Source organism: Tamandua tetradactyla, chromosome 11, assembly GCF_023851605.1.
Source record: "Tamandua tetradactyla isolate mTamTet1 chromosome 11, mTamTet1.pri, whole genome shotgun sequence".
NCBI lineage: Eukaryota > Metazoa > Chordata > Mammalia > Pilosa > Myrmecophagidae > Tamandua > Tamandua tetradactyla.
This window is the reverse complement of record NC_135337.1, coordinates 49,909,676-49,923,713: the sequence shown is the minus strand read 5'-3', so window position 1 is coordinate 49,923,713 and position 14,038 is coordinate 49,909,676. Positions and strand designations below refer to the sequence as shown.

At 33.6% G+C, this 14,038-nt stretch overlaps 1 protein-coding gene across 6 annotated transcripts in view; it reads left to right on the top strand.

The window, feature by feature from the left end:
* MSH4 (mutS homolog 4) overlaps nucleotides 1–14,038 on the top strand; it is a 132,797-nt gene that overhangs the window by 9,660 nt on the left and 109,099 nt on the right. For 5 of the 6 annotated variants that reach the window (XM_077120584.1, XM_077120583.1, XM_077120581.1 and 2 more), the window contains exons 3-4: nucleotides 8,417–8,577; nucleotides 9,930–10,040. In XM_077120584.1, the coding sequence (XP_076976699.1) occupies nucleotides 8,417–8,577; nucleotides 9,930–10,040 (272 nt within the window). The remainder of the gene's footprint in view (nucleotides 1–8,416; nucleotides 8,578–9,929; nucleotides 10,041–14,038) is intronic. The other variant, XM_077120582.1, reaches the window with a different exon arrangement.

The window sequence follows — 14,038 nt, the reverse complement described above, 5'->3', positions numbered from 1 at the left end:
CATACCCTGTTCCCAGATGTCCTTGTTATCAATCAGTCTTTCAATCCTATTCCTTCCAGGTCACAAAATATCCAGCTAAACTATTGGCAGCTGCTCATAAATAAGTATAGATCTATACTTTTGGCTATCTCTTATTCCAGATGTGGTAGACAGCCAAATGTACTACTCAAAGTTCAGCCCTGGTGAAAAAACAAAATGAACAAAAACTTTAAAAATTAGGAGAAAATAGTAATTAATATAAAATATCTCAATGGAGGAGGAGTTTCTTAGTAGAAAAGCACTGGAAGAAATTACAAAGTAAAATGTTGTCTATACGAAAATACAAACCTTTGGGATATCGAAAAACAAATATTGGTAGCAAATATAAATTTTGTCATGGATTTAGAAAGCTCACGTGAAAACACGTTGAGAAAATTAAGATTCAGTAAAAATTGTATACAAAGAATATAAACAGATAGTTCTCAAAAAGAAAATATAGATAAATAGAAATAGGAAATGATCATTTTATTGTTCAGAAGAACCACCATTTGGTTTCATTGATTCTTTCTTTCATTGATTTTTCTCAACTCTGATCTTTATTATTTCCTTCCTTCTGTTCACATTGTGTTTAGTTTGTTCTTGGCTTTTCTGGTTCCTACAGGTTGAAGTTAAATTTAACCTAACTTCTGGATAAGAGATCTTTCTCCTGATTCAATGTAAGCATTTGCAACTATAAATTTCCCTTTGAGCATGGCTTTTGCTGTATCCTATAAGTTTTGGTAGGTTGTGATTTTTTTCATTAATCTCAATGTGTTTTCTAGTTTCCCTTGTGATTTATTCTTTTCTTTTTCTTATTTGGTTATTCTAAGAGCATACTGCTTAATTTCCACATATTTATGAATTTTCTGGTTTTTCTGTTATTAATTTCTGGCTTTATCTCGTGATCAGAGAAGATCCCTGATCTGATTTCAGTCTTTTAAAATTTATTGGGACTTGTTTTGTGACCTAACATATAGTCTATCTGGAAGATGATCTATGTGTAACAGAGAAGAATGCACATTCTGCTGATGGGGTGAAGAGTTCTAATCTTTTAGGTCTAGTTCGTTTAAAGCACTTGTCTTAGTTTGCCAGGGCTACTATGGCAAGTGCCATAGAATGGGTTCACTTAAACAACTAGAATTTATTGGCTCACAGTTTGCAAGTTGAAAGTCCAAGATCAAGGTATATGTAGGTCATGCTTATCCTGGCATCTGCAGCATTCTAATGCTGTCTTCTTCTTGTTTTTTTTTAAATTGAAACATTTCATGCACTATACAGTCCATCCAAAGTATAAATCAGTATCATCACATAGTTGTGTATCATCACGTGATTATTTTTAGAACATTTGCATCACTCTAGACAGAGAAATAAAAAGAAAACCCCCACACATCCCATACCCTTTATCCTTCCGTCTCATTGACTGTGAGTATTGTACTCTACTCATTTTTTTAACCCTTCATCTCCCCCTTATTTATTTTTATTATTTTCCTTATGTTTTTACTCATTTCTCCATATGCTGGATAAAAGGAGAATCAGCCACAAGGTTTTCACAATCACATGGTCACACTGTAAAAGCTATGTAGTTATACAATTGCCTTCAAGAATCAAAGCTGCTGAAACACAGTTCAACATTTTCAGGTATTTTCTTCTAGCTATTCTAATGCACTAAAAACTAAAAAAGGATATTGTATATTTTTTTATGCATTATATATGCATAAGATTAATCTCCAGAATATCTTCTTGAATTTGAAATTCCTCAGGCACTAAAACTTTATTTTGCCTCATTTCTCTCTTCCCCCTTTTGGTTAAGAAGGCTCTCTTAATCCCAGGATGCCAGGTTCTGGCTCAAGCCTGGGCATCATGTCCACGTTGCCAAGGAGATTTACACCTCTGGGAACCATGTCCCGTATAGGGAGAGAGGGCAGTGAGTTCAACTGCCAAGTTTTCTTAGAGAGAGAGGCCATATCTGAGTAACGAAAGAGGTTCGTTGGGGATGTTCAAAGGTCATGCTTTATCCTGGAATCTGTGGCATTCTGGTGCTGTCTTGCCAGCAATACTTGGGGTTCCTCAGCTTATAGATCCATTTCTGTGTCTATCACTTGGTAATTTGTTTCTCCTACTCTAGTTTCTCCAGTTAGACTGCTTATAAGGACATCAGTCATATTAGATTAAGGCCGACCCTGATTCAGTTTGACCTCATGCAAATAAAACCTTCAAAAGTCCTATTTACAAATGAGTTCACACCCACAGAACCAAAAGTTAGAACTTCCATGTCTTTGTAGGCTACATGATTCAATCCACCACCCTATTGTTGAATTCTTAATCTCTTATTGACCTTCTGTCTTGATATTCTATTCAATAATGAAGGTAGTATGTTGAAGTCTTACTATTAATGTAGATATGTCTATATTCTATCTTCAATTCTGTTAATGTTTGTTTCACTTATTTTGGCGTTCTGCTGTTAGGTGAATATATGTTTATAATTGTCATATCTTCTTGTTGAATTCACCCTTTTATCAATATATAGTGTCCTTCTTTGTCCCATGTAGCAGTTTTTTTTACTTATAGTGATGGACTGCTACCCCACCTCTATTTTTTTTTCCATTCTTTCAATATCAACCTGTTTGTGTCTTTGAATTTAAGGTGAGTCTTTTGCAAACAGTATGTAGTTTGGGTCATGCTTTTTTATCCATTCTGTTATTCTCTGTTTTTTTATTGGAGACTTTATTCCATTTCCATTTAAAATAATTATTGATAATGCATGACTTTCTTCTGCCTTCTGCTATTTGGTTTTTGTGAGCCTTATTGTTTTTTTGTCCCTTATTTCTTCCATTATTGCCTTCTTTTGTCTTTTGTTGATCTTTTTCTGAGCCATTTAGAATTGTTTCTTTTTTCCTTTTGTGTATATTTTCTAGACATTTTCATTACAATGTGATTTAACATCCTAAAACTATAGCAGTCTCATTTGATTTGATGCTAGTGTAACTTCAATAGAATACACAGTCTATGTTCCTATACTCCTTTGTTCTCCTTATTAGTCAGGTTTCTCTAGAGAAATAGAACCAATAGGAGATATCTGTAAATAGGAGATTTTTTAAGGTGTCTCATGCGACTGTGGGAATGGAGGAGTCGAAAATCCATAGGGGAGGTTGTGAAGCTGGCAGCTCATTAAAGAGTTTCAGCAAACTCCAAAGGAGAGGCTTGCTGGCTGAAGAAAAAGTGAAAGTCTCTCTTCTTCTTTAATAATTTCAGCTAATTGAATTATCTCATTTGTAGGAAGCAAGCCTGATCACAGATGTAATCAGCCACAGCTGCAGTCACTTGACCAATGATTTGCTAAACCAGCCTTCAGATTTATCAGTCAGCCACAAAATATCCTTGTAGCAATGGTCAGGCCAGTGCTTACCTAATAGACAACTGGGCACATCACCTGGCTAAGTTGACACCAGGACCTAACCATCACATGCCACCACCTTTATGCTGTTCTTGTCATAAATGACATCTTTATCCAATGTGTGCTGAATACTATATGTTTATTTTGCTTTTCTTTTGCATTTGTATTTTAGATCATGTAAGAGGTGAAAAGTGAAACAGTATTTCATTTATATTTACCTTTACTGGAGATCTTTATTCCCTCTTCTGGCTTGAGATACTGTCTAATGTCCTTTCCTTTCAACTTGAGGAACTCCCTTTAACATTTCTTTTAGGGTAGGTCTAGCAGTAACAAATGCCATCAGCTTTTTGATTAACTGGGAATGTTTTAATCTCTGCATTTTTTTTTGTATGTTGTGTGGTGGGGTCATATTTCATTATTTTTCCATGTGAGTATCCCATTATTGCAGTACCATTTGTTGAATTTTTATTTGTTTGTTTGTTTTGCTTGTTTGTTTTGCCAAATATAGAATGGTTGACAGTTTGTTTTTTCTTCCAGTACTTTAAATATGTCATCCCATTGCCTTCTTTCCTATGTGGCTTTCCTATGTGGCTTCTGCTGAGAAATCAGCATTCAATCTTGTTGAGACTCCATCGTAAGTGGCATGCCGATTCTGTCTTGCTGCTTTCAGGATCCGCTCTTTGTCTTTGGCATTTAAAAACTTGATTCTAGTGTGTCTTGGTGTGATCTCTTTCAATTTATTTTATTTGTATTTCTTTGAGTTCCTTGGATGTGTATATACGTACATGCCTTTTGTTACATTTGGAGTTTTCAACCATTTCTTCAAATATTATTTCTTACCTTTTCTCTCTTTTTCATCTTCCAGGACTCTGTAATGTGTATGTTGGTACAGTGATGGTGTCCTATATGTCTCTTCAGTTCTGTTTGCTTTTCTCCATTCTTTTTTCTTTCTGTTACTCAGGCTGGATAACTTCAGTTGTCCTGTCTTCAATTTTGTTGATTCTTTCTTCTTCCAGCTCCAGTCTGCTGTTGAACTCTGTCATGGATTAAATCATGTTCCCCACAAAGACATCTTCAAGTCCTAATCCCTGATCCTGTGGATGTGAACTCAATTATAAATAGAATCGTTGAAGATGCTATTAGTTAAAATGAGACCAGACTGAATCAGGGTGGGCCTTAATCTGATGTGATTAGAACCCTTATAAGCAGAGGACATTTGGACAAAGCAGTAGAAGGCTGATGGGGAGATAGACAGCCGTGTGATGTAGGCAGAGATTGAATTATGGATTGCCAAAAAGCTACCACCAGATTGTTGCAGACTTCAGAGAAAGTGTGACCCATAGATCTCTTGATTTTAGACTTCTCGTCCCCAAACTGTGAGACAATAAATTCTGTTGTTTAAACCAAAGTGGTACTTTGTTATAGCCACCGTGGAAGACTAAGGCATACCCCTCCAGGGAATTTTTTTTTAAATGTCTGTTACTGTTCACTTCAGCTCCAGTATTTGGTTCCTTCTTTATAATTTCTGTTTATTGAAATTCTCATTTTGTTCAGCTATTATTTTCCCAATTTCCTATAGCCCTTTGAGTGTTGTTAAGACAAATTTTTTAAAGTCTTTGTCTGACATTTCTAATGTCTGATTTTCCTTATGATGCAGCTCTATTTTGTTCCTTAAATGAGCCATCTTTTCTTGATTCTTTGTATGCCTTGTGACTTTTTTGTTAAAATTTTGATATTGAATATTTTAATGTATTAACTCTGGAAATTAGATTCTCTATTTTTCCCCAGGCTTGCTGTTTCCCACCCCCCACCCCTCTTGTTGAAGACTATAGTAGTTTATTTGTTCAATGAATTTTTCAAACTATTTATGCAAGGGCTGTATCTTTTAACTATGTGATTACTGAAGTCTCTACACCTTAAGCTTGTGTTCAGCTAGTGTGTGGTGGAAATTACCATATATACCAGGACCTAATCGCCCCAAAACAAAACAAAAGGAAAGAAAGTGCCTTTTCCAGTCTTATTATCCTTCAACCCTTAGCCAGCTTTCCAGTGGGTCTAAAGAATAACCTGAGGTGAAAACATAGGGTCCTCTCAAGTCTTTTCGGAGCACGTATCTTGTCTTAGGCACATGCACATGGCTTTATCAATTTCCTCATAAACACAGATACTCTGAATGCATTCCCCAGGAAATTCACAGACTTTCTTCTCAGTCCCAACACTTGTATGTCTCAACTAGTAATCCTTTCCTTAAGTGTCTGTGGTTTGATTGTCTTTCTGAGGTGTTTTAGTGGCCCTACTAACTTCTTCCATGTGCAGAGCAAGGTCTGGGACCTCCAAGACAAAGATATCCTGGAGCTGCCCTTTAGGCTGCTGCTACCCCATGGATTTGCACAGACATATATGTGCTCCAGTAAGCACATAAGGGTTACTCTGCTCCCTCAGGAATCTGGGATGAAGAACCCTAATTGGCAGTGCAGGCTGACATAGAACCAAGCTGGGGAGGGATGGGGCAAGGCCTAAAGGTGTGATGAGCTTTTCTACTGTTTTAAAATTGCCTTTTTTTCCCTATAATCTATATCTTTATTACAAGATAATGGTTTATTTTTGAATTGAATTTTAGTCATACATGTGTAAGTAACAGAGATATAACCATTATTAAACCCGATAATGTTAAATAAAATAAACATAATACCTTCCTTCCACATGTGCTGGTTAATTTTATAGGTCAAATTGGCTAGGTTATGGTGTCTAGTTGGGTGGTCAGAATATGGCCTAGATGCTTGATGGGATGAGCATCTGCAGTCAATTGGCTTTAAGTAAAGATTGCTCTTGATAATGTAAATGGACCTCATCAAATTACTTCAAGGTCTGTAAAGCAAAAACCTGAGGAAAATTCTTCCTCAAGACTTCGACATGAATGTTTCCCAGAATTTCCACCCTAGAAGCTTCTCTACAGATTTTAGACTCAAGACTGCAACATCAGTCTTACTGTTCCCCCCCCACCTCGTTTTTTTACTTTTTAATTTTTTTTGGTGCATGGGCAGGGAATTGAACCTGGCTCTTCTACGTGGCAGGCAAGCATTCTAGTACTGAAATACCTGTGTACCTAGTTTCCTTTTTCTTGATTCAGCACTTACCTAGTTATTACAACCCTTCAGTTGTTTTTGAGGGCTCAGAGAAAGTTTTTTCTGCTGGATTTTCAGTGTTGGTATGGAGGAACAGAACCTAAAAATTTCTCACTCCACCATCTTGCTCATCTATCTCCTCTTCACATTCTGAAATAATGTTCATTTCAATAGTAACTTAAAAAAAATACAGATTAAAGCACTGAATATTTAAATTATCATACTAATGATAGTACATTTAAGAGGTTACCTATGATGAGATACAGTAAGATTGGCTTTTCTCATATACTGCTGATAGAATTAAAAATCGATACATTTCTCAAAATAAATTTGTCAATATATGTTAAGATCTTAAAAATGGTTATTCCCTTAAGATCCCAGATGAGCCCCCCCAAGAAACACAAAATAACAACAAAAATTGGTGATTTCCGTTTGCCCCAGTAATTTTACTTCTAAGGACCCATTTTAAGAAGTAAGATACCCAGAATAAAGCTTTGTACACTAGTAGGTTCACTATAATATTATTTATAGCAGCAGTAACAGAGTAAATGTTCTTTTGAAAGTTTAGGGATGATGTGTTCTGAGTGTAATCAATTTCTTATGGAACATGTTGGTTATTTTCCAATAAAAAATAGGAAGGTTATAGTGTAGTGAGAATAGAACTTAAAGGAACTTCTATAGACCTATTGTAAACTTAATAGCCATTTATAACATGGCTTTCCCAGATAAAAAGTTTCTAAGATCTGAAAACAATAGATTTAAAAATGAACTCTTAAGTTGACTATGGCTCATATAAATGATAACTATATTTATAGGCATTATAAATAGAATATGACAGAAAAAAGAAATCTAGGTCAGGAGGGGATGTGGGGATCAAAAGTTATAAATTTAAGCTTGGCAAGGAAATGAAAGATGATTTTACTTCTTTGAAAGTAAAATTTTAGGTACTTTTAGGTTGACTTTTTCACCCAGGAATAATGCCATCTATTTTATATACTTTATAAAACATTTCTGTATTATTACATTTAATTCTAATAACTTTTTTTAAAATAAGTTATAAATTCCTGTTTACAGATGGAAAGAGGTAGCTTTACAAGGTTAAGTGGCTTACCTTAGCAATTGTCAAAATCATACACTATACATAGTGGTTAAGAGCACCAGCATTGGAGCCAGGTTGTCTGTATGCAAATTCTGGCCCTGCTTTATTTCTTCAATGCTTAGCCTTCTTATTTGTAAATAGGGAAAATAATGATGCCTATTTTATAGGATTGTGACAAATGAGCTATCAAGTAAAGAACTAAGAGTATTCTTGGAATATAGCAAGCATTTAATAAATGTTTATTTTATTATACTTTTAAATTTACACATTACCCAGGTACATCATAATTAGAGTTTATAGTTGTATAATGTTTTATGCTTTATAAAATGCAATCATATTTACTATCCTATTGATTCTTTCTGCCAGCTTTTGAGTTAGGCAAGGAAGTTATTTTGTTGCCTTATGTTGAAATAATTTTACTTATTATGATATAATTTGTCCAAATTCAAATAACTTTTAAATGATAGAGTAAGGTAAATAATCTAGGTTTTTTGGCCCCAAGTTCAATTCCTTTTTATGACTCTATTTAAAAATTCAAAATAAGACAATGTATAATTTATTAATTTTAAATATAAGTTTTGGAAAAATTATTTGTGAATTAACCTTCTTATTTTGTCTGAATGACAGATTCTTTTTTGATTAGAGAAAAAATGTTTATTTCTTTTGGTATTAATAGCCATGTTCTAAATTAGTTGCTTGAGATTTTATGAAAAAAAAACCCTAGTATTTATTATTATTAATGTTTTTTTACAGTCCACTTTATTTAAAACTTTTTAACAGCTACATCCTCATCTGCAGTTTCAGCACATTCCCCATCAGTTATTGTAGCTGTTGTGGAAGGAAGAGGACTTGCTAGAGGTGAAATAGGAATGGCAAGTATTGATTTAAAAAGTCCACAAATTATATTATCACAGTTTGCAGACAACACAACATATGCAAAGGTAAGAAATCCCTAAAAAATAGTTAAATTAATGAACAGAATGCAGATTATCAAGTCAGTGCTTTCCTAATTAGTTTACTTTTTAGTAGAATAAAGGTTATTCATGGTTGCTCCAATGTAGATTACTGAGTCAAAATTAAAATTTTGTACACCTTATTTTCATTTTTTAAATATATTTTGTCCTAAAAAGAATATGAGAATGTGTTTTCCTGTTACTTAACCATTTCCAGTTACCTTAATATTAGTCTGAAATTAATATCTTCAAATTATTTCCTGTCTTTATTTCAAAAGTAATATACATGCTGTTAAGTTCACATGATTGTCTCCAGTGAATTATATTTGAATTTCATTTTCCGGAATCAAGAGAAGCTAACATTTTAGAGCAGTCTTAATTTTGTCTCTTAAATTCTTGCCTTCACATCTTATCTTGCCTTTATTTTACAACTCATCATTACTTTGGCCCACTCACTTATCATCATGGAAATTTGTGTAATTTGGGTAGTCTTCCCCTAATCTCTATATTTTAAAAGTTGTTTGACTCTATTATTATTATTTTAAAATTATGTTCTCCTATGTTACTTTTAATTTTTAATTGTTCTTTGTTTCTTTCCCCAAATTGCTCTTTCTGTTCCTCAATATCTAGGCCGGCTTATTTCTAATAATTAAGTTTTTAAAAATACATAACAACTTAAATTATGTTAGTGATATATACTAACATCATCTCTGGGTATTTAACATTTTTATGCAATTTAAGAAGAATTGAAAAAAAGGTAGGAATGCTAAGAAGATTAAGAATTTTGAGGCCTAGAAGTAATTATAACAAATGCATCTTCTTATATGCACCTTTTGTTGTGAAAGACCACATGACGCAGATGTTTTCATCTGTGTTTATGTACTTATCAGCTTCCAGTCTGTACCTAGTGTGGCCATGCTGATTATCTTACCATAGTAATGCTATTGGATATATTTATATTTTTCATAAAGATAGATAAAGAGCCAGAAAGAATAATTTATTTTTAAAAAATATGTATTTGAGAAGTTCAAACTAATTTTTGTGCTTAGAGCTGCCTCTTACTATTATCATAAAATATAGCCTATATTTCTGATAATATTTTATCTTTGTGATTATCCAGGATAGCTATTTAAAATGCCACTATTAGGAACATATTTTAATTGGAATATGTTAATAGGAAAGTTGTAACTTTGTTGTCATGAATTAATTTTATGTCCTTATCTTTTAAAGCCTCTCAGAAAAAGATGAAACATATTTTGTTTTGTTTTGTTTTAGGGCATATTCGAAGTTTTGTTTAAAAACTTTGACATTTAAAAAATTATTTACTCAAATTATTTTAGGTGATCACTAAACTCAAAATTTTATCACCTTTGGAAATAATAATGTCAAATACTGCATGTGTTGTGGGGAATTCAACCAAGTTGTTTACTCTGATCACAGAAAATTTCAAGGTAATTGATTTCTATTCTCAATGGTAATAGTCAAAATTTTTTTTATTAAAAATCCATTTTGTAACATCATTATGAAGAACAATAATTTTCATAACTTTATTTTAGATCCCTAAAGTAGACAACAAATTCAAATTCTGATCAGGGAGATTGTTAATTAATACAGTTAATAAAAATGACAGGGAAACTACTTATTTGATATGACACCCTTGATTCACTTTCAACAAAAGGAAAAAGTGTTTTAGGTAATCATGAGGCTTCTTAGAGCTTGCAGTGGGCAGACCCTTCAGAGAAAGCATATGTCTCCTTAGGTGTAGGTTCCTGTTAGTTAATTCCTGGGTTGTGAGACTAGTTGAAATTGAAGATATCATCCTTACTGAGGATAACAGCTATCAGCAAGTACTTTTTTCTTCAGGAAATTTGATTTGTCACAGAATTGTTTCTCCCTCCCCTGGTGGCATGTATTGCCTCACAGTTAGCTTTTATATGTGGACTGTGACAAATAAGTGCTGTGGAAGCGTATCCAACAAATATTCTCAACTTCAGTATGGGCTTTCCCACCACATACCTTATCACTTCCCTATTGCAGGTATTCTCATATTGTGGGATGGAGCCTCACTTCTGATTCCAAATCAAGTAGGCAGCATTACAGTTGGAATAATTCCTGAGGCATGCAAATGATTCAGAATATACGTTATTTTTTCAGATTGTGGACTTTTCTTTTTCCCCCAATTTTTAAGTGTACAATTCAGAGACGTTAATTATGTTCACAATGTTGTGCAACCATCATTGCCATCTATTCCCAAAACTTTTTATCTCCCCCAAACAGAAACTCTCTACCCATTAAGTAGTAACTTCCCATTTTCCCCTCTTCTCAAGTCCTTACCATCTATATAATACTTACCATCTATATAAATTTCCTGTTCTAGATATTTCACGTAAGTGGAGTTATACAATATTTGTCCTTTAGCAGTCTAGTTTATTTCACTAAGCATAATGTTTTCAAGGTTCATCTATATTATAACATATATCAGAAGAACATTTCTTTTTATGGCTGAATAATATTCCTCTGTATGTGTGTGTGTGTGTGTGTGTGTGTGTTTGTGTGTGTATACACACATGCCACATTTTGTTTATTCATCTGTTGAAGGACATTTGTTTCTACTTTTTGATCTATGAGTAATGTTACTATGAGCATTGGTGTACAAATGTCTGTTTGAGTCTTCAGTTATTAAATCTTTGGGGTATACACTTAGGAGTGAAATTGCTGGGTCATACTGTAATTCTGTGTTTAACTTTTTGAGGAACTGCCAAACTGTTTTACACTTGTCTGCACCATTTTACATACCCATCAGCAATGCACAATGGTTCCAATATCTCTAAATCCATGTCAACACTTGTTATTTTCTTATTTTTTAAATAATAGCTATATTACTATCCTAATAGGTGTGAAGTGGTATTTACTTGTATTTTTTTAATTTATTTTTTATTATCAAGCCAAAACAACAAAAATGAACACTCTTAACATATAAACATTCCGTGCATGGTGTACAGTCAATGGTTCACAATATCATCACATATCTACTTGTGGTTTTGATTTGCATTTAAGTCAATGGTTCACAGTATCATCACTTATCTACTTGTGGTTTTGATTTGCATTTCCTTAATGACTAATGATTGTTAGGTATCTTTTCATGTGCTTTTTTTTTGCCATTTAGTATCCTTTCTGGAGAAATGTCTAAGTCTTTTGCCTATTTTATAATTGTTTTTTTGTCTTTTTGTTGGTGAATTTACAAGTTTTTTTGATATTCTGGATATTAAACCCTTATGGATATATAATTTGCAACTATTTTCCTCTATTTTGTGAGTTTTTTGTTTTTTTTTATTTTCTTGAAAATATCCCATGATGTGCAAAAGTTTTAAATTTTGATGAAGTAAAAATTATTTATTCTTTCTTTTGTTGCTTATGCTTTTGGAGTCATATTTTAAAATCCATTACCAAATCCAAGATCATGAAGATTTATCCCTGTTTTCTTCTAAGAGTTGTATAATTTTAACTCTTATATTTAGGTCTTTGATCCACTTCTAGTTGATTTTAGTATATGAGGCAGGTATCCAACTATGTTTTTTTTTTTTCATGTAGAAATCCGGTTTTCCCAGCACCATTTGTAGAAAAGACTATTCTTTCTTTATGGAATGGACTTGGCACCCTTATAAAAAATCAGTTGGCATAGACACATGGGTTTATTTCTGAACTCTCAATTCTAGTGCATTGATCCATATGTCTATCCTAGCCAAGACTGTACTGTTTAATAGTAAGTGTTGAGAGTTTGAACCTTCCAACATTGTTCTTCTTTTTCAAGATTGTTTTGTTTTGGCTATTCTGGGTCTCTTGCAATTACAAATGAGCTTAAGGATTGCCTTTTCCATTTCCGCCAAAAAAAAAAAGGCTGTTGGAATTTTGATAGTTATCATATTGAATCTGTAGAGTGCTTTCATTAGTATTGCCATCTTAAAAATAGTAGGTCTTGGGTGGGCCATGGTGGCTCAGAGGTAGAGTTCTTGCATGCCATGCTGGAGACCTGAGTTCATTTCCCGGTGTCTGCCCATGCGAAAAGAAAAAGTAGGTTTTCCAAACCATGAAGTGTCCATGAGGCATCTTTCCACATCTTTAGGTCTTTAATTTTTTTTAGCCATGTTTTGTGGTCGTCAGTGTATGAGTCTTTTACCTCCTTGGTTAAATTTACTCCAAGTGTTTTATTGTTTTAGATGCTATTGTAATAGGAATTTTCTTAATTTCCCATTTGCTTGTTCATTGCTGGTATATGGAAACAGACCTAATTATTGCATGTTGATCTTGAGCCCTGAAATTTGCCCAATTCATTTATTAGCTTTGGTAGCTTTTTCTTTATACAGAATCATGTCGTCTGTAAATAAAGATAGTTTTACTTCTTCCTTTCCAATTTGGATGTTTTCATTTCTTTTCTTGCCTAGTTTCTCTGGCTAGAATTTCTTGTACAATGTTGAAGAGCAGCAGTGAAAGCACATTTCCTTGCCTTTTTCCTGATCTTAAAATGGGGAATGGTTTCAATCTTATACCATTGAGCATAATGTAAATTGTAAGTTTTTCATAACTTATCTTATCTTTTACTTTAACACACTTGAAACCCAGCTAAATTTTAGGATACAGTGAGTTCTTTTACTGTTGTTAATATGTGTAACATCTGCAGTCATATAGGATTTCTTGTGATACTTTTAGAGATCCTCTTTAGCTCAACTGCATAAGTCGGGCGCATTGCATAGCTCAATTCTGATTCATTGCCAGAAATGGTCCCCATTAAAATCTCTTGTCTCCATTAGACAAGTCTCTTTATCTGTTTTCTTGTGCATACATTACTTCACACTTTTTTTCATCAGCCTTATTAATCTTCCCTTTCAGCTTTATTTACTTATTTTTTTCTGAGTAGGTATGCTCAGCCTTCTTATTGTAAATAGCAGACATCCAACTTAAACTAGCTTAAATAAGATAAGAAATTTATTGGCTTATATAAGTAGAAAATCAGATTGTTGGAGATTGGATCCCTACTCTCATCCCCATCACCATCTCTTTGTAAGATGACTGCTGATGGCCATAGGCTGATTTGTCTTAGCTTATTCTTCTGTGAGGAAGAGTAACTTCTTTTTTCCAGTGTCCATATGTGAATCCCAGAGAAGGATTCATATATGATCCTGCTTGTTTATGTTCCCATATGTTAGACTTATCACTATTGTTGGGGGTAGATGCACTATGACTAATTAATCCTAAGGCTGTGTTTTTGCTCTGGGACAGAGAGTATGTAGTTGACATTTCTACCAGAACCACATGGCATTTTGGATAGTTGAGACCTGTAAAGGCAAAAACAGCATATATTCACTATACTTGAAATCTAAGCCAGTGTGTAGCATAATGGTTTGGAATAAAGGAATCAGATTGTACAGGTTTCAAATCAAGTGATCTTGAG